At 32.9% G+C, this 22372-nt stretch overlaps 1 protein-coding gene across 2 annotated transcripts; it reads right to left on the bottom strand.

The window, feature by feature from the left end:
• Positions 1–682: 682 nt before the first annotated feature.
• On the bottom strand, positions 683–21725 carry LOC134711288 (uncharacterized transmembrane protein DDB_G0289901-like). 2 transcript variants are annotated; one of them, XM_063571813.1, is made up of 17 exons: positions 21622–21725; positions 19560–20777; positions 19195–19239; positions 18486–18830; positions 18004–18075; positions 17342–17401; positions 16786–16836; positions 16368–16391; positions 8607–8669; positions 8320–8376; positions 7217–7345; positions 6292–6333; positions 5837–5887; positions 4839–4889; positions 3842–3892; positions 1778–1837; positions 683–897 (listed from the first exon to the last, which is right to left on the bottom strand). In XM_063571813.1, exons 1-17 carry the CDS (start codon positions 21686–21688, stop codon positions 821–823), a joined length of 2463 nt encoding a protein of 820 aa, XP_063427883.1. In that variant the 5' UTR covers positions 21689–21725; the 3' UTR covers positions 683–820. The 2 variants fall into 2 exon arrangements, with proteins under 2 accessions (XP_063427883.1, XP_063427884.1); XM_063571814.1 differs by lacking the exon at positions 18004–18075 and having other exon boundaries at positions 684–897.
• Positions 21726–22372: the final 647 nt, after the last annotated feature.

The raw sequence follows: 22372 nt of genomic DNA, 5'->3' as shown, positions 1-22372 counted from the left end.
TTTTTTCATTTTTCATGCAAACATATTCGTACATATCCAAGATATTGAATATGTGCCTCCAATTTAATAAGCTACGCTTGAACTGTCGTTTCCTATCAGGATTTCAGGATTTCGTTTAGCGAGGATTCTTCAATACAAAAAAATCTTAACTAATCCATGATTTTAGCACTATAAAACCAGGTTCAATCCACCATTTTCTACATTTGAAAATGCGCGTACCAAATCAGGAATATGACATTTGTTGTCCATCCGTCTGATGTGTATCACTTGATTTTGATTTTGGCATTTGATTAGGGACTTTCCGTTTTGAATTGTCTCGGAGTTCAGTATGTTTGTGATTTTACTTTTTTCTTAATGATAAACGAGAAATCATCTCTCTAAAATTTTACGTTTTTGGTTGTCCGTTATGACAGAGGACAACATTTATGTTCAACATGTTGAAGTCGTCATTCATGCAATCTTGAAGTTTGTTTTTGTGTTGTGTCGTTACACTTTCGACCCAGGTTATGGGGCAATCTGGCGCCTTCAAACATATCAAACCCTGCCACATAATAAATGGGTATATCTCAAGACATATTATGTATTTGACAATTAAATATTAGTTTTTATAATAAAATATTAGCAAAAGTCTTATCTGAAAAAGTATTTGATTCACTTCTTCTTCAAGAACAATTCGTACAAATATTTTAAGTTATTTGACAGACGTACATGTATAATACTTTGTGCTTTTTATTATCAAGTCGCAAAAACAGTAGCTTTATCATACAATCTTCTTGGCCATAACGAAATACTAGTCAGCGAAGAAGCTTTATTTATTGATCTATGGTTTCCTCAACTTCTGTAACATTGCAATTATCTCTGACAGAACTCTAGAGGAGTGAGAAAAGCTGTTTTCATCTAAAAATACATAAGAACTTTTAAAAATATCATATCAGAAACATATACATACTAAAAAAAGTCAAATTGATTTAGCAGGTTCTGAACCTTGAAGGTAGTTCAAGAAATTTGAAGACGGCTTGTTGTATTATTTTTATTTCCGTGAAATTAAATGACCATTTGGTGCAGTGATTTTTGTAAGTTGAAAAAGATGGTGTGATTAATGTTGAACAGTGGCATACTACAGTTGCCTTAATTCTTAGGTTATTATGAAAATCAAATTTTACTTTATCTTAAAAATTTTTAACTCGGAATCTTAGTGGTAGTATAGATTAATCTTATCTTAAGACATTCGTTTTCGGTTTGATAAAATATGGTGTAAATATACCCATATTTTTTTTTTATTTGTGTCACATAAGGTGTGATACATTTACGCTTGTTTATATGTGTCTCAAGTAATGAATTATTATTGATTCTGTAATACACAAGAATAGATCAAAGTAAATATAAACATGTTTTTTAATACAAGATTGTAATAAATGTATACTCAAAGACCAAAACATTTTTTTTTAACAATTCTTAAAAAGCACTGACGAGAAAAAAAATCATATAGGCAAATATAGTAAAATTATAAATTCCCAAAGATATATACTGCAAAGTAATTCAAAATTTTCTTCAAAGCTCTTATAGTTTGGCAAAAAGGAAAATCACAAGTTTGATGTACATTTTTATTGCTACAAAGCAATCCAAGTTTTATTGACTCGTCCATCTTTATTCAGTTTTTGTTTTGTTTAGAGGTTAAGACAGAAATACTTTCCAAACGTATCAAATATTACATGTCTAACTTTGAACATTATTCTTGTTAAGATCTAATGTAGACTAGTATATAGAATAAACGTACCAGTTTCTTGTGTTTCTTTCTCTTCTGTGTCGGTGATGGAAGCTTTACTTTCTGGTACACCTTTAGATGATAAACATAGAATACAAATACTGGAATCTTGTGTTATAACAAAAATACTTTTGAATGTTAAAATTAAAGAATTCATTTTTTTGGGCGGAAAAGATAAACAGAATAATACCAAAATTATTCAATAACCATATATCCTATTTGAATGCATTGTTAGAAATATTTATGATGTTACTTTTATTGGTAATTTAAAATCACATTTTAGATTAAGCACCTTATCATTCCAGTGAATTTGAAATGAATGATGTTTAAACGCTTTACATTCTCAAAAATTGATTGTTTTGCAAAAGTTGGCATAGATGGACAACTAAAAAAATGACATATGGCAAATACGATGAATTCACTTATGTATCCCATTTTCAACTTCCAATTCACAAGTTCTGCTCTTAATCAACAGATTTTTCTTAACGAATGTTAAAGAATATAAAAACTAGTTTCCAGGAATCTTTTTGTATTGCTTTGCGATGTACATGTATCGAAAAATGTAGCATTTAGACATTTTGTTAATGCTTACAGTTTTGAATTCGTTAACTCAGGTGACCGATTAACAAGATCCTATCAGCAATAATTAGTGATGCATTTTCCGTTTCATTTTCATTTTCCATGTATTATCTCCATATTTTCTTACATCATTCCCTTATAACAATTAAAATCTATAAGATCTAAATAGTTATAAAGGTGCATCGGTGGCCGAATGATCTAAGTACTACTGTAACTACCGACCAGTCAACCCTGAGGTTGTAAGTTCGAACCGCGCTCCTGTGGGTACACGACCATAATCATAATTGACTAGGATTATTAAGTTTCCTTATTGAAGGTCGGTGGTTTTTTTCCGGGAACTTCGGCTTCCTCCACCAATAAAACCTGGCCGCCACAGGAAAGCCTAAATACGGTGCTTAAAAGTGGCGTTAAAACACAAAAAATCAAAATTAAATACCTGACAAGGCGTCTGACCATTTACCATTCCACGAATCTTTACTATATGTCGGTTGCTTTGCGCTTTTTTGTAAGTTTGTGAATTATTTATTTCTTTGTAGCATCAATTCCGCAGCGCCTGCAGAGGGAGTATATTATCTCCTAGTTGACAGGATAATTCAGGTCGTGTATGTTGTATCCTGGTATATTTGATATTGGGTTGCTGGTAACAAGGCAGACTTTGAATGTGACCTACCGAATTAGACTATTTACCGGATTTGTAATCACATAAGCAACACGACGGGTGCCACATGTCGAACAGGATCTGCTTACCCTCCCGGAGCACCTGAGAGCACCCCTAGTTTTTGGTGGGGTTCGTGTTGTTTATTCTTTACTTTTCTATGTTGTGTCGTGTGTACTATTGTTTTTCTGTTTGTCTTTTTCATTTTTAGCCTTGGCGTTGTCAGTTTGTTTTAGATTTATGACTTTGACTGTCCCTTTGGTATCTTTCGTCCCTCTTTTGAATACATCCAGTAACAGTAATCTCTTAGACTGTTTTACGGACGAATACTGATTTGGATGACTGTCTCAGATAAACATGGGTATATTCACTTTATATTGCCATTAAAGCATAACTGTTTCAATTAATGGAGCATGAACTGATTGGTTTTCCGTAGCACCCATTTTCTTCAAGATTGGTTTTTTTTTTGCTCTTGCTCATGATGTTGTCAGTTTTTCTTCGACTTATTCTTTTTTTATTGTCCCTTGCAATTAGCCATTACAGCATGATGGGTGACACTAGTAGGGCATTAATTGCTGATTTTCCGGAGCCCTTAATCCCAAACAAGATTAGAGGGTTTGTTTTGCTTTTGCACTGTTGTGTGTCTTTGTGTTGTTTTTCGCTTTTGGCCATGAGGTTGTCAGTTTTTCATGGAATTATTCTCTATTTTTGTCCCTTTCATTTTTACATTATTTATTTATCAGTTTATGATAAACATATTTTTGGCAAAATTTGTACAGAATAAAAAAATAACAATAATGTTTATCATAAGAAATTCTTCACAATGTTTAATATTACGTTACCAGGTCTTTCTTGTTTCAATGCTTCAGCCCAAGACTTTGCGATATCACCCCCTGATAAAAATTAATATATGAAATGGTTAATAGCATTTATTTCATACAATTGTAAAACGTTAAACATTCTATTTTGTTTTGCAATTTGTCTGTACTTACAAACGTTACAAATAGATATAGGAAGATGTGGTGTGAGTGCCAATGAGACAACTCTCCATCCAAATAACAATTTAAAAATTAAACCATTATAGGTTAAAGTACGGCCTTCAACACGGAGCCTTGGCTCACACCGAACAACAAGCTATAAAGGGCCCCAAAATTACTAGTGTAAAACCATTCAAACGGGAAAACCAACGGTCTAATCTATATAAACAAAACGAGAAACGAGAAACACGTATATATTACATAAACAAACGACAACTACTGTACATCAGATTCCTGACTTAGGACAGGTGCAAACATTTGCAGCGGGATTAAAAGTTTTAATGGGCCCAAACCTTCTCCCTTTTTCTGAAACAATAGCATAACATCACAACATATAAAAACATACGATAAAATATCAATTAGCAGACTTAACTCAATCAAAAAACGTATGATTACACAAAGAACGAATAAATTTGATCTGCGATATCTGAATACAAATGCACAGTTAATTAAATATTAGAGACAAAGACGGAATAATTAGTCTTAATTGTACAATTTAAAAAAATACATATTATCGATTTTTTTTTCATTTTGTGTATGTATTTGATTGCCTTGATTAAAACATGTTACCAACTGATTGTGTTAAAATCCACTTTGTTGCAGTTGTGACAATTTTGAATAACTAATCGATCTTTTTCCCTTTTGATCATGATATTGTCTTTTTTATTCGACCTCAGCTCTTTGTGGTGTTCCCTTGTGATTGTCTCCCCTTTTGACTTTTCAGTTCATAATCGGTTAATTCATTTCGTATCATCGTTATCATAAATTCTTAAAATTCTTCATAAAATGTAAATTAATATACCAGGCTTTTCCTGTTTCCATGCTCCAGCCCAAGACTTTGCTGTATCACTGTCTGGTGAAAAAGAATGAAATAATATAAATAAACTCTGTTTATTTATTGATATCAAATTTAAAAATTAAACTAAAACTTTACTATTTACCTGAAAATTGTCGATATCATTCTTTTCATGCAATTAATAAACGAAACAGAATATTATGCTTAACTTTATAGTGTGATTCATTGTTTTGTTTGAGAATACGTTTTACCATTTTAATTTTCCATTTTTTGTTTACTCTTTGATTAATAAATCCTATCAATTGATTTTAAAAGTTATGCATACTGTTTATGCTACTACACTCTATGTTTCTAAAAATACGGCAAAATTCTATCACACGAGCAATTTGTTTATTCAAGCTAAGAGATTCTACCAAGGAATCGTCATCATCTGCCCTTTTTAAAATTTATAAATCACCTTATGTTATGAGTATGCCCCTATCTTTAAACAATGATTAGTAACCTTATTTGTCATATTTTTTTTGCATTTACCCGTTTATAAACTTTCCGTTTGTTTGTAACACCATTCCAGCATCTCCTGCATTTGGAGTATAAATGTTCTAATTAATAGAAATATCGTGTCTTGAATTCTTATCATGATTTTCTTGGTATAGGGATGTTGTTTTAAAACAAGGAAGCCTTTACAAGTTTGAAGTAACGCCGAGTATAAGGCACTCGCTCGAAGTTTACGGACGTCAAAATGATTTGGTTCATCCAAATCGGAACAGATATTCATTTAGAAGTTCTGCTTGTAGCAATGGTCCAGTCCTCTTTCTTGTGGTTGTGACAATGGTAAATTACTTAATTGCCTTTGATCGCGTGTTGTCTTTTTTGTTCGACTTTCGCTCTTTTTTATTGTCTCTAGTAATCTTCCTCCACTTTTTATATTCAATTCATATTCGTTAATTTATTCCTACAATACTATTTTTATAAACTCAACAAAAAAATGTTAATAATCAATATACCAGATTTTTCCTGTTTCCACGCTCCAGCCCAGGACTTTGCTGTATCACCGCCTGGGACAAAGAAATAAACATTTAAAAATAAGTCTACAATTATATTGTTTGTACAAGTACAAGTTTATATATAATATCAAAAATTAAACTAATACTCTTAATATTTTCTTTGATATTGTAGTTTAGATTTCTTTCACTGATTTTTTTTTATAAGATATTTTTTTTAACAGAAAATAATGTCTAACACATGAACAATATGCTCAATTTGTTTATTCAAGCAAAGAGTTTCCATCCCAAGAGGCTGTCATCATCTCAATTTCACAATAGATTATCGAAATAATGGTATAAATATGTGCCTTTTGTAAACAACCTTATGTAACAATTTTAGGACAGTTATTGTTCGGCTTTTTTTTTTCGTGTGTGGTTTATATTTATGATAACATATCTTATTAACATATAAATACCTGGCCAAGATCCGTCCCATGTCTTTACTTTATCCTTCACCTCTAGAATGTATAATGAGGGGTAGCATAAGATTTAATGGAGTTTCTTAATCTTTAAATTCCTTTCGACATGTATATGTCAATTATATTTATATGCTTGAAAATCCATCAGACATTGCACAAGTGTGGATTTATACATCACTGTGTTAAAATCGTACTGTGTTAAAATTATATACAATTTACTGATTTTCACTACATATTTTTTAAACTAATAGTAGTTATGAAGTGGCCTGAAGTGCATGTTCTCATATTTTTTTCTGACGGGAAAGGTGCAAACACGCAAATCTTCTCGGTATTGATAGATGTTCAATCTAGACTCAAACGATGAAATTTTTACAATATAGAATTGAGAATGGAAATGGGAAATGTGTCTCAGAGACAACAACCCGACCATAGAAAAAACAACAGCAGAAGGTCACCAACAGGTCTTCAATGTAGCGAGAATTTCCCCCCCGGAGGCGTCCTTCAGCTGGCCCCTAAACAAATATATACTAGTTCAGTGATAGTGAACGCCATACTAATTTCCAAATTGTACACAAGAAACTGAAATTAAAATAATACAAGACTAACAAAGGTCAGAAGCTCCTGACAAAAATGCGGCGGGGTTAAACATGTTTGTGAGATCGCAACCCTCCCCCTATACCTCTAGACAATGTAGAAAAGTAAACGCATAACAATGCGCACATTAAAATTCAGTTCAAGAGAAGTTCGAGTCTGATGTAAGAAGATGTAACCAAAGAAAATAAACAAAATGACAATAATACACAAATAACAACAGACTACTAGCAGTTAACTGATATGCCAGCTCCAGACTTCCATTAAACTGACTGAAAGATTATGATTTCAACATAAGAACATACATCATAGTGACAACAAAAGAACATACCATGGTGGTTATTGTTCCCTTGAGCAGATTGAACTAATTCTTCCTTAATATCTGTATTCCCAAAACGCGATTCTTTGTCCACTTCTGATGGCGTTGCTTTAGTCGTCGTCAGTTCGTTTTGGCTTCCACCTGAGAATAATACTTTGTGTGAGAAATCTCAAAGATATGATTAAATTGACGAATTATAACAGTCTTGAACTTATTGAATACATAAGCAGCAGCATAAAAGAGAATAACAGATATCAAATTTATTATTATCACTGTTATTATCATTATCATCATTATAATTAGTATTATGATAAGAGAAGTAAAATTTTATTTGATTCGTACGCAATAAATTATTAAACGTGTTGCTTTCAATTGTTTACACCACTGGGTCGATAACTCTGCTGGTGTAGTATCAGTCCCCGATTGTATCATCAGCTCAGTAGCGAGTACTTCGGTATTGACATGATTTAACAAACTTCACTAAAATTGTCCGTTTATACATTTTGAAATTATTCAGAAACTAAGGTTTCAATTCACTCAGGCAAAGTTGTCTTGAGATGGATTTGGCTATTTATTTTTGGTATTTTTGAAATATAGCTCTTCAACGGTTTCGGTACATCTTCGGATTTCAAATGTTTGGCTTTGAGCGTTTCAGATGAAGGTAAATCCAGAAAAAGCGCTTCGGACGCAAGAAATTATTAAACGTGTTGTTTTCAATTTTTGATAAGCCTTTTTTTATTCCCAACACAATTAACTGATAAATTAATGTCGATTCTTAATCGATAATGAGATTTGAACATCGATAAACTGCTGCTGATTTGAATCATCGTCTATGATAATGTCGGCATGAAAAATATCTTTTAGCCTTTGTAATTTTGGATCACCAATGTTCTTCATCTTTGTACGTGTACTCTATTCAACCTTTATATTTATTTCATTTGAGCGTTACTTAAGTGTCTTTGAAGAAGGCACAAAATTACAGGTCTGGTATATTTGATGAGGGTTTTGTTTTAGCTGAGAGAGATTGATTAAGCATACACGTTTTCTCGTACAAATGACAAAATATCATAGAAAAAATATCATCATTTAAATGTTTTATTATAGTTTTGTCTTACCTTTGTTTGGCCAAGAACCGTCCCAGGTCTGTTTCCAAGCTTTCTTGTTATTTATTGCTGAGATGGGAAAAAAATACAAGTTTAAAAAGCAAAACACAGGCTGTCATTAAATGCACCTCCTTTCTGATATAATGAAGATGTATTTTTTTAATATGAAATCTTACTATAAAGAATGAAAATAAAGTCATATGTGCAAATCGCAAATATAAAGTACCAGAAATATTCAACTAAAATTTGAACAGACTGACTAAAGATTGATAAAATAATATTACATGAATACTACTTACAGTTTTGAAAGTATTGGTTTGGATCAAATTTTCCTAAAAATCCAAGATCTCCTGGAACGAATGCTACAAAAAGACAAAATATTTATAAAAAATCAAATATTTTCAGATCTTTAGAACTTCTTTAAATTCGTTCAATTGTGGTTATCTCGAATGATAGCCAATATATATCAACTATGAGTAAAACTAAATATTCATCTAGGAAAAAGCTTTCTAATCGTTTGTCTTAGTCTGTACTAGTTTTTAAACAATTGAGACCACCCCAGTTTTTAGTGGGGTTTGTGTGGCCCATTCGATAGTTTTCTATGTTGTTGTTTGTCTTTTTGGTCTTTTTCTTCTTTTTTGCCATGGCGTCGTCAGTTTGTGTTCACTGTCTCTTTTGGTTCTTTCGTCTCTCTTTAACAGATTTAGAAAGGTAGACCCTGTTAATGGCATAGTCGTTTCTGTCAATGTTTTTCCATTATATACACACAGGAAAAGAAAGCTAATATTTAAAAAGGTCACCTTTTACGGTTTGGGGAAAGGGATGATTTCAAACGGTGGAGCCGAAGGATTAGATCAATCAGTTGAACTTTGATTTCACAGTTCTCCCTACACTACTATTGGTAATAATCTATATATCTTCCTTTACGTTGAGTTTCGCTCAATTTCATTTACCATTTGAAATAGTCAGTTCATCGTTTATGAACCACATTATTTTAACAAACAAAACTTTTACTGATATATATTATACGGGTGAATACAACTGTACATATATCTCGTTGTCTATTGACATTTTCGTCTATACATTTTCCGACGGATTTCTATTTAAAATATCTTTCGCAAATACAATCAAGCAAATCTGGATTCAAAAATGCAATCTATACCTCATGACCTTTTTTTCTAATTGTTATAACTTGTTTTGACAATATCAAAAGATAGCCATAACGTTTAAGTTCTTTGCTAAATAGATAAATTCTTTTGTATCTCAAAAACAAATTCAAAAGCCTTCATCCAATATTTACAGATAAAAGCTCAATTGAATTACCGCCATTAACAGAGAGTATATTCATCAGCAGACAGTAGCCGGAAGACAAGGCTTCACATTTACTAATAACATAAACGGTACCATTTTTCTCCACCAGATGTGCATTTGAACAAGCAATGTACCTTCAGTGATGCTAAGATTATTTTTAAGTGGGTACAAATTCTAGTGAGAAAAACACAAATGTTCGTGGATACTTAGTTTCGTGTTTTTTTCTGACGTCCATAGAAAATTTTGCCGGTGGTCGTTAAACTGAATCCACGAAATCAAAGAAAACTCGTATCAAACGAATTTAAATGAATCCACAGTAATTAATACATACACTGGTAATACACAATCAATTTTATATTTGCTTTAAATCTGTCATAAAAAAAGGACCCTAAATTAATAGAATGTGACTTTCGATGGTTAAAGAAATTTACTTTAGGCACTTTTAATTAAATGGTTGACCATTTGTTAATCTGTCTTTTACGTTACAAACCCCGTTCCATAAAATTTATATAGAGATTCTTTTCTTTCTGACAATCACAATTTTTTATTATGGCTTTTTAGAATTACAGCAGTTAACTGACAACGGGATAATATGTCATAGTTTAAGAAAAACATTCGGCAAATTAAAAACTGTTTGACGATCTGACAGCATTTCTCCCTTAACACGCACGACCAGTTGTGCTCAATGTGTTTTGTGTCTTTATCATATTAGAACGTTAATAAAGTTAAGATTACGAAATATTCTAAGAATTCAACTTAATCTGTCACAGTACTAATATGCATTGAAAAATGCCTGTATTACAAAATAATTTGAAGATATTAACTGTTAAAAAAGAAACGCATACTTTGGATGAATTTTTCAAATAGAAAATAATATATTTTACACGGTACAATGAACGGTCAATTGCATCTTCGAATTATAATAGGTAATTTGTAAACTTTAAATGTCCGGGTTTTTATTATTTGGCTCTCTGCCACATGACATTTGCGACTCGCTAAAAGTGCATAGGACCTTTTACGCCGCGAAATTCTGCCAATGTTTTTCCTAAAAGTTTGTTGTCATTTGTTACACTTGTATGCATATAAAACCCGAGTAAGTCATCACAACGTTAAAACGCTGCAATGTCAAGGTAGAGCCCTGCTATTCTAAAAAAGCTAACTAGAGCACAATGTTGTGACGTTGGAACATATATCAACAGACTGGCTGTACCAATGACCACCCGAGGTGTGGACGACCTCGCAAAACGACTATAAGAAAAATCACTAATTTCGGGTATTTCATCTATTTAATTGAACCGTTGCCGTAACAGGCAGTAAGGATACCAGGATTGAAGAATCAGCTCACAAACAGTTCGCAATCGACTGCGACAACATGACATTGGACGCAGGAGGTCACATTTTGAACCAGTTTTGAGGCCGTTACACAGAGAGAATAGAGTCTAATGATGGAACATAATAAGGGACAGGGCAACTGGCACAGAATATTGTTCAGTGATGATTCCTTTATTATGCTTCTGAAACGTGAAAGACGAACTTTTGACTACCGGCGCATGTTTGGACCTTTTCCTCTCTCGTGTATCCAAGAAGTGGACAGCCTCAGTGGGGGACGTGTCATGATGTGGGCGGCTATCTCTAATAACTATAAAACGGATTTGATACATGTTCCGGGTAATTTAACGGCTCAAAGGTACCGTCAGAGACGAAATTCTCAAATCTCACCTGACCAACAGAGGTAGTTATTGCAGAAGAACAATACAATGCCCTTGACCAGCACGACAAATGGCGAGCAATGCCACGCATAAACATTAAAACATTGTAAAATAACATCCATGCCGCAAATGCATAGCAGTGCAAGCAGCGACAGGTAGTCAAACATGGTATTACCTTTAATGGCATCGGAAGTAACTCTGAATGCGATATAGTGACTGTTGGAGAGGGTTAGCGCTATAGAACCAGGTTTAATCCACCATTTTCTACATTTGAAAATGCCTGTACCAAGTCAGGAATATGACAGTTCTTGTCCATTCGTTTTTGATGCGTTTTGTTTTTTGATTTTGCCATGTGATTATGGACTTTCCAAATTGATTTTTCTCTGAGTTCAGTATTTTTGTGATTTTACTTTTTCCGATTCTCATTAAAAAAGTAAAATAACAAAATACCGAACTCTGAGGAAAATTCATAACGGCAAGTCCCTAATCAAATGGCAAAATCAAAAAGCGCAAACACATAAAACGAATGGATGCTATCTGTCATACTCCTGACTTGGTACATTTATGATAATATTAAAAAAAAAAAAGGTGGATTTTTAAAAAACCTAATTATTTATATTATATTGACAACAATGTGTAAACAAAAATCAAACGGACACAATAGGTAAATATTTTTAATAAATAGGGGTACATCAGTCAACATTATGTTATAATCGTAATCACTATAAAACAAACAAAAATATCAAAAAAGAACACAAAAAAGGCATATAGACAAAGCGAAATAGCAAAATCGAAAGACAAGAATACACAAATTACCATAGCACAATAACACAATGACGGGACGAGTCTCGTCCGATGGATATTAACAAAAGTTTACTAAAACAGTCAATGTAATAAATTACCAAGACTTACATTAAGTAATATTACACGTCATTAAGATGATAAACAACATCAATACCTAGAATTTATACTTCAATCGTACGACTCCGGGTGCTGAATTACTCGCTGTATTGAAGACCTGTTGAAGACCTTCTGTTGTTGTCTGTTCTATGGTCGGGTAGTTGTCTCTTTGATACATTCCCCATTTCCATTTTCAATTTCATTCAAGACGATCGTGTATTATTTATGAAATTGATACAAAATCTGTATCAACAAGGTCTATATATCTTCTGATGGACTCTTTTTTAGTAAAAGGACGAGACATTCTTTGACATAACCTTGGCTCACCAACTTCCTGTTCAGACACACGAAACGTTTAAAAAGTCTGAGTAGCAGCTGCAAGTTTTGGAATAACGAACACGTTTTGAGGGAAAATACATGTATTCAGATCTTGAAAAATAAATAGTAGTCTCAGTTCAGGACTACTAAAAGTACTTTAAAATGGACTTACGAATCTGTTTTTGCGATTAATAGAGTTATTGTCCTTGATTCTGCAAAATGAAGTCTTTCTAATTTTTTTTCAAAACAATTAAATCAAAATATTTGTGAACATGTTAAAATATAAAAATAAGTCAAAATGATATAATTCTTATATTATTTTCCTCATATATGTAACTTTTTATTGGTATTTGAAAATTTGAATAAAATATTTCACCTTGTTTAAAGTATTATAAATAAAAGTACTTTAACCAATTTTCTCTACATTTATTTTGACGACGGATGCAAAGTGATGCGAATATTAGACCTTAGAGTCTGTATCGCTCACCTTAATAAATAAATCTTTGAACTGGCAACAACGCCAGGCCAGTAAATTTAAATCTGTAAAATAAGTAACATCATCCCGGGGCGGATCTAGGTGGAGGGTTCCCGGGGTTGGACCCCCCTTATTTTTGGACGATCAATGCATTTGAATGGGGACATATAGGTGGAACCCCCTTTTAAAATGGCGGGATCCGCCCCTGCAACCATCCCAAATTTTCGATGCGATTACCATAACTATATTGATTCAAGCATGGGTAACCTATTGGTAATTTCTTACTCAATAAATGCGTAAAAAATATTTATTTTTATTTCAATCGTTTTTCTTAAAGTGAATCACTGATACGATATATTCGTGTTTTCCCTCACAAGAGATATCTTTAATGGAGTATATTTGAATATGAACAAACGTGTTTTCGATTTCGATTTACAAGAGCAATTTTTAAATACGGCTTACATTTTTTTTTAGATGAAACGTTTCGCGTTTAACAAGAACAAAGTTAAAACCGGCGCATAAAAACTCAAATTGCATAAAACCACATGTACATAAATAAAACAAAATTAATATAAAAAGTAAATAAATATCTCGCGATGGTTTAAAACCAGCACATAAACACTCTGCATAAACCACATCATCTTATACACTTTTTTCGGTGTCGGTTAACACTCGAGTAGGTTTCATACAGCTAACGGCATAAATAGAATGATTAGGTCATGTTCAGAACCCCCCCCCAGTCCCCCCTATATAATTCAATGGAGTGGGGAAAAAACATCGCGAGGTGTTTATTCAGTTTTTGTTTTTGTTCTATTTTTGTACTTGTGGTTTTCTACTAATCATAACATTATTATCAAGTTTAATTTTCTTCCTGTATTAGTTTTCTTTGGTATGTTTCTCCGTAACTGCTGGTATAGCACCAATCGAGATTGAGTGTATTGAGATATAAACTAGTTTAACCAAGCCGTCATTCCATGTGCTTCAACTTCGTCTGCAGTTGTCTCTTTTTTTACAACTTATTTTTCTCATTTGTAGAATTAAGTGTTGATGGCCTCTGGTTATAAATCCGCCAAAATTTTAGACCATGATGTAAAAAGTAAAACCACAAAAATACTGAACTCACAGGAAAATCCAATCGGAAAGGCAATAATCACATGGCAAAATCAAATAACAAATCTGAAACGAATTTACAAGAACTGTCATATTCCTGCTTGGTACATGCAGGCATTGCGTATTTTGTATGATAAGAATTATAGTTAGTATCAAGGCAGTAACTTCTGGGTTTGTTATGTTTCCAGATCCAGATCTTGAATGATACAATAAACATAAACATTCAATTTGTGGCGTTAGTGAAGGGTAATATCAAAAACGCCAGAAAAATAAGTAATTCTAGCAAATCGCACCGATCGCCTCAGATAAGTGTTATAGGAAATGACATATTCACAAGATAAGTAAAATGGCTATCACATAAATGACTCATAAATGGTATTCAAACAAGTAAAAAAAAATCAACATCTTAATTTCTATGTACATAAATTTCCATTTACGTGAGTTAAATAAACTACATGTAATATAAACAATCGCACATACTAACAACCTCGGTAGAGACTCATGTGCCATAGTTTATTTGATTTTCCATTGAAAAAGTGTGGCGGTATCAACACATACATTTGATTCTTATACAGAACATTTGGAATTTCAGAATAGAACATACACACACTCAGCGAATTGGCAGTAAACATTAAATCACAAAGATACTGAACTCGGAGTGAAATTCAAAACGGAAAGTCCCTAATCAAATGGCAAAATCAAATAATAAAACACACCAAACGAATGGACAACAATGTCATATTCCTGACGTGGTACAGGCATTTTCAAATTATGTTTTATGATACCCAAAAAAGAATGTGTAATAACATTTTATTTTTGTTGAACTATTTAGATCGAAGTAATTACATTTCAGTACATAACATACAAAACATTCCCTGAATTGGCTGCAACTATGTGTTACAATATGCAAATGTTAATGTATAAGTAACATTTCATTTCTGTTACGTATACCAAATGTTGTTACGGTACTGAGTGTTGTAAAATTCTAGCCAACAACAAGGAACTATCCTTCCCTAGAAAGAAAATTAATGGTTATGGTGATAGTTGATTTTATTGTTTCAGATATTCTAAGGTAATTCTATTTATGGGTTTGCAGTTTATCACATAATGTAAATTTAGTGTATATTCATCTTCTTGTATAGCAGTATTTTCTTATTGATAGTCAAAGTCTGTTTATCAACTGATTCCCCGTGGGGTTCACCAGCCCAGTAGTCAGCACTCCTGTGTTGACATTAATTGTCATTGGTATGGTCATAATAACATTAACTGTTTACAAAACTTAGAATTTTTGAAATACTAAGGCTTTTCTAACTCGTGAATGAATTATCTTAGTTGTATTTTGCAAAACGTTTTTGGTCCTCAATGCTTTTCAACTTCGTATTTTATTTGGCTTTTTTACATTTTTTTATTCGAGTGTCACTGGTGATTCTTTTGAAGACGAAACGCGCGTTTTTTAATCCCTGTATCTATGAGGAGTTCATTTACAACCACTGGGTCGAAGCCACTACTGGTGGATTTTTTTTTATTCCCCGAGGGTATCACCAGCCCAGTAGTCAGCACTCATGTGTTGAAATGAATTGTCATTGATATAGTCATAATTATGAATTAACTGTTTACGAAATTTCGAATTTTTGAAATACAACGGCTTTTTTAACTCAGGAATGGATTAACTTATCTGTATTTGGAAAAAAATTAAGGAACATTTAGTTCTCAATGCTCTTCAACTTCGAACTGTAATTGACTTTTTAATGATGAGTATTTTGTAGACGAAAAGCGCATCTTGCACAAATATAGAATTTTAATACTTGTATCTATGACGAGTTTATTTTCAATTTAATCAAATACGTCTGTGATATGTTGTGTGGGCTGTAGTATGTTTTAAAAGGCTTAATACACCTAAGGAAAAAACAAGTTTCTCAATGATCATAATTAGTGTTTGCCAAACTGTTATGTGTCAAATAAAATTATCCTGTAAATTATGTGGTTCATTCCCCTTTTCCATTCTGAATAATTACATTCAAATTAATTTTTATAATTTTGTTAACATTTTATAAAAACGATCCAAATCTACTTAAGTCAATTTTCTATGTATTTTCTTTTTGACGTCGTTTTAACGTTTAGCCGTGTGTCTGTTTCACTTCGACTTATGGATTTTGATTGGCTCTTGGTATCTGCAGACTCTTAATTTTTTTATTCTATATATTTGTAAATGTTTGAATAAAAAATAGATTACTTACCCGTTTCTATCTGCAAAGATCTCCCTGAAATTACAAAATATACACAAAACAATAACTTGGTTGACATCTTGGTAATCGAAATGCACCTGTCCGAGCTACGTCACGGGTGATATAGTATCAAACCGATAATGATAAGTTAACGTCTGCGAAACGAGATATAGATATCTTGTATCTTGAAAATTATCAGTTTTATAAAAACAATATTTATTTCCAATCTTCACAAGATTGTTGTGGCATATTCATTGAGCAACCGTTTTTTTTGTTTTTTTTTTGCAATCCATACAACTACGTCTTCTTCATGTTTAAAGTTATAATTTATGAAATTAATTATTATATTATATCTATCGATGCATTTATTTAGTATGTTGTATCTTCAGCTTTTAACTATGGTCAACATATATTATTAAGTTGTACGTACCTGTTAAGGGTACAGAAAACCGGTTTCCAAATTTACCAGTTTGTCCACCTCCTGAAATACATTCATTGATTAGAAATTAAATCTACGCCAGGTTTTGCATGAAGAATAACTTGTTGGACAAAATTGTATTGGATGTGCTACGTATTTTTGAAAATGGTCCGATATGATTTTGTGAAATATGTATATTAGGAACAGCAATAAGTTGTTTCTCTGATTTAGGATTGCTACAAATTTTCAAAATTGTCTTCTCACATATGGTTTTTCAAACTGCTTACCAACACGATGTTTTATATTTTTTAGATCAGTTTTCGGGGCAAACAAGGCATGCAGGGTCTAATTGTTTTACGATATGGCGCCAAAGGTATAATTTTGTATCAATACAGCAGACGTTTAATAGTAAACAAGTACACGTAAACATATGATGATACTTTGATATAAATGATCTGAAATTCTAACAAAACAAGACTTTAAATAATATTTTTTTGGTAAACAAATTAGCATATATTTTAGATTGATACAAAATCAAGCAGAGAAAAGCGAAACTTCATTCAGTTACCATTCATAAAACCCATGGGATCCATCAGATTACTACCTCCTGCAAACCTCTGGGCACCTCCTGTTACAAAATAAATACAATAAGATAAACACATATACAAGATGTTGATTCTAATACGTAACAAGCCTCGAGTTATGAAAATAAAGACAACAAAAGTAGTGTCATAAAAAGTGAAGGTGTAATGAAAATAAAACAGAATTACAAGTTTCTAAGAAAACAAATGTATGTACTTCAATGACATGCTATAACAACTGTCATTTGATAAATCGAAAGTTTCAAAAGTTCAGAGATGCAATAATAAGTATGTTTAATAGATGGAAAACAATGGTAGGCCTTTAAGTTAGAAAATACTTTTTTTTCATTTTTTTTCAACTTAAGTGTTTCAAATGTTAATAAGACATTATTTTGACAAATTACTTGAATTTAGGTCTTTACATTTGTTTATAATCAAAAGGTCCATTTTAAAACATAGAGATAAGCAAACTATATACTATTTCGCAACTGAATCTTGTAATACATTTGATGTGAATGAAATAAATGTTGCTCGTATTCACAATTTTACCTAAAACCTATATACAAACTGACAATTTTGATATTCTGCCATTTGATAGGCCAAATACCGGCTATAATGATCACATTATATAGATAAATATTCCACCTACCCATCATCGCCCCTAAAGGATCCAACGGATTACCACCCGTCTGTCCTCCGCTTTGACTTGCAGAGCCACTGTCTAAAATAAATATTGTCTAAAAGTCTTAAAAGAAGCGTGTGCAAAGCACAAAACAAAGCTAGTCCTATAACACATGACTTCGGGCCATTATTTTTTTTAATTTTATTTCTGATATTTTCTTTTCATTCAGTTTGATATTTGTGAATTTTTTTTCGATTTATTTTACTATCAATGTAGCAACAAAACCAAATAAAGAAAATATCCGCATAAAAGAGAAAAATAATTCGAAGGCATATATTATAAGACTAAGCACCAAGCTACATCAAGCATTTCATAATATCAACCACATAAAAAATGCCCAAACAACCAAAGCGCAAAGCATTGGGTGAAAAAAAAGCATAACATTTTTCATTTAAACTTTCTTTTTTGAAGTTGTAACTATTAGAAATGTAAGAGATCAAAACTCTTACTTCCGCCTCTGGATGTACCAGATGTTCCTCCCAACATTGCGTTCATGGGATTTGTACCACTCCCACTTCCGCTTCCGGATCCTCCCGTCATACTGCTCATCATATTCATTGGATTCAAATTCATTCCCCCTCCACTACTGGCTCCAGTACTCCCGCCACTGCTTCCACCTGGAGTCATCACTGAATTAGCTCCACTCATCATTCCAGAGGATCCACCCATTAACGAACTTGCATCCATTTTACTTGGGTCTCCTCCTTTAGCTCCGCCAAACATGTTTAAGCTGGTTCCCAGTTGGGCTTGTTGCATATTGACAGATCCAGGATCAAAACCACCATTACTTTTACCTGTAACATTCATAGTTTAAATCTAATAACAACAATAGTGATAATTCTGACTGGTATCTGTATTACTATTCTTGAGTTAACCAGTTATACCTTAACACGGAACCTTTATACTGAAGACCGAAATCTTTTAAATAATACAATTATCTCAAAATGATCTGTTATTTATGAATATAAAAGGTTTTGCATTTTATTCCAGCCTGGAAGAATTTAGCAAATGGCCCTGCTGTGAAATTCTGAGGAAACAGTCAGACAAATACTGACATTTTAGATGACTTTGAAAATATTTAGAGTTGTGGGTAAATAAGGTGGAAATAAGATGAACTACCAGTATGTATCATCAGCAAGTGTTAATGAAGATATTTACCACATCCTGTGTTCGGTCCCATGATTTTACTCAAAGTATTTCCTCCTATAAAATATAAGAAAAGCAACTAAATAAGTTAAAGTTTGCGAAATGTATCAGATGAGTGTAAATAGATGAAAAAACAATGCATTTATCGAACAAATATTTCTATCTTTATATATTATTCAGTGAAAGTTAACGTTTATGAGATACATTTGTGTTCCAGCATTAATTACAGCTTAATGTGTTGAAATACAAATTTTTCTTTAGAGGAATTAAATTTTCAAATATTTACTGAAAAGTTTGCATATTTTTTTTTTAATTTAACTGATCTTGGAGTAGTTTTATAATTTGCACAATTATCTGCTCATGGACACCAATCATACCTAAAAGTGGATTAAGAGGGTTAAAACCAGAAGTTCCTCCTGTATTGGCGGCTACTGGGTCAAAAGAGCCTTGCTGTCCACAATTTGATTGAGGCTGCTGACTACCAGAGCCAGATTGAGGCTGTTGACTTCCGGAGCCAGATTGAGGCTGTTGACTTCCAGAACCCGATTGTGGCTGTTGACCTGAAGCTTGACCAAAACTTGATGCTGAAGACTGTGATGGTTGACCTGAAGCTTGTCCAAAGCTAGATGCTGCCGATTGTTGTTGCTGACCAGATGCTTGACCAAAACTAGACGCGGATTGTGATCCGGGTTGTTGGCTTGGTTGACTCGTAGTCTGTTGTCCACCAGGCGTTTGTTGTTTTGCATTTAACCCCATACCGTTGGCAAAAGATGGTTTTGCTCCACCAGAAGAACCACTCATTCCACTGTTTGCAGCATTAGGGTCATATTTGGCGCCAGTATTTACAGCATTGTTTGGGTTGTACTTTGGTATTGTGTTTGAACTGCTACCACCACCACCACCACCACTACCACTCATTTGTTGTGCTCCACCAGACGTCATCTGATTCGGATTGAACGACATTCCACCGCCACCGGAAGTTCCGCCAGATCCACCCGATGACATCTGCGCATTTGGGTTAAACATACCAGTTCCAGATGACTGACTTGATTGTGCAGGACTATTTGTCGACTGGGAAGATTGACTCTGTTGTGATTTTTGCCCACTGTTCATTGGTTGTTGCTGACCACCCATCATGGCATTGGGATTGAACATACTTCCACTAGACCCACCTGATGACTGAGACATGCCTCCAAATTGACTTCCTCCAGAGGCGCCACCGGATCCCCCTGATGACTGAGACATGCCTCCAAATTGATTTCCACCAGAGGTGCCACCGGAACCACCCGATGACATCTGAGCATTCGGGTCAAACGTTCCAGTTCCAGATGACTGACTACCTCCTGATTGTTGAGGACTATTTGTAGATTGGGATGATTGACTTTTCTGTGAACTTTGACCACTGTTTGCAGGTTGCTGCGGTTGTTGACCTCCTCCCATCATAGCATTAGGGTTAAACATGCTACCACTAGAACCCCCGCCTGTGTATTGTGACATCATCTTATTTGGGTTGAAGCTTCCATACAAAGAAGATGACGACGATGATCCACCAAGAAAACTTCCCATCATTGAATTAGGGTTGAAACTTTGTCGCACTGTAAAAAATACATCAACAAATAATATATATATATAAGAGTATCGAATAACATGGACTAGATAATATTCATGTAAATGTCAATATATGTATCAGGAACAAAATATATAATTGTAACACTAATTTGTTGAATTTATATCGTTCTTACGCCATTTATACATATGTATAATCTTTTATAAAGCTTTGTTTACAAAGCGTGAAAGTTGTCTACTTCCAAAACATGTAAATTAAATATTCATTTTTGGAAAACCAAAATAATGTTTTCTTCTCTTCAACAAGTATGTTATTTATAAAAAAAAAATTACAAGGTATTGACTTTTTTAAACAATTTGGAGGCAGCCCTATAAACAAATAGAAAATACCTACGTTTCACACGATTTATTCATATAAGAATATGATTGGTCTATGGATTATGTCTTTTGTAGAAATGTTTATCTGTTCGGTTTTTTTTTCTTTCTTTAATTTGACGGTGAGATTCCTGTCTTAAGTCGACTTATGGTGTTGATTACAATTGTATGGCATCTCCCTTCTCTTCTTCTTCTTTTTTTTTTTTTTTTTTTTTCTTTTTTTTATAAATAATATGAATATTGTCTTTATCATATTGACAAGTGATAAAAAAGATTATAAATCTTAAATTAATACACTTTGTGAGCACGTAATCAAAAACTTCGAGATCTGATTATTCATAAGAGTGTTGGGGAGCTGAATAGTGGTTTTGCTTTGGTATATCATCCGTGACGCTTGTTTTCTCGATAACCAATTTACATAAATTATAAATACGTAAAATAAGATTTTTGTCTAGAATTTCATCGCGAAATTGTTGAAGGTGACAAATTCAGACTCACCATTTCGGTCAGTTTTGGTCAAACTGACCATACACAAAAATGTAAATATTGTATTTAACGGTGCCATGATAAATGTATTTAGTCCTAAATAAAGGTAAACATAATTATTTTATCAGTATAAGATAAGGATAGACGTATTTCACTGCGTGACTGTACAATAATAGCCATCATGAACCGACTTCTGTATGGTTTGATAATAATAAAACAATAAGACTCCTCTAGCAAAATAAGCTTGTGATCTGTGCTTATAATGGTTGTTTCTCACTGATATATCGTTTTACTGACTTTTCTAATATTCAGCATACATGTTAGTTTAGAACTTTTTCTAAAGCGTTTAAAACGCAATATATCAAAAAATCTGTAATGTTTTTTGAATGATAATATTCATACAAAAATACTATTAAAACACCTCAATTTTATTTTCTGGTATATCAAATGTGTCTTTCAATCAGTTATGTCCTATATTAAACTCAAAATCAAGAATACTTTGATGAACGGTGGTCATAATTTTCCCATTGTCAACATCCCATTTCTGAGTGATAAGTTAATGATACTATTATAACATAACATCAATCAACTTTCTTCGGTGTGTACATATTGCAGTTCATAATTCATGCTTAAATGCTGCTTTCCCAAATAAAGATTTTGTTAGTTACCTATTACACAATTTACCCGAAAATCACGTTTATGTCTCCCTGGAGTAAGCGGGATATGATGTATGATGTTTAGGTTATGCCTTTCAATCTATTTT

Source organism: Mytilus trossulus, chromosome 3 (genome assembly GCF_036588685.1).
Source record: "Mytilus trossulus isolate FHL-02 chromosome 3, PNRI_Mtr1.1.1.hap1, whole genome shotgun sequence".
NCBI classification, from domain to species: Eukaryota; Metazoa; Mollusca; class Bivalvia; order Mytilida; family Mytilidae; genus Mytilus; species Mytilus trossulus.
This window is presented reverse-complemented; position numbering and strand designations above follow the sequence as displayed.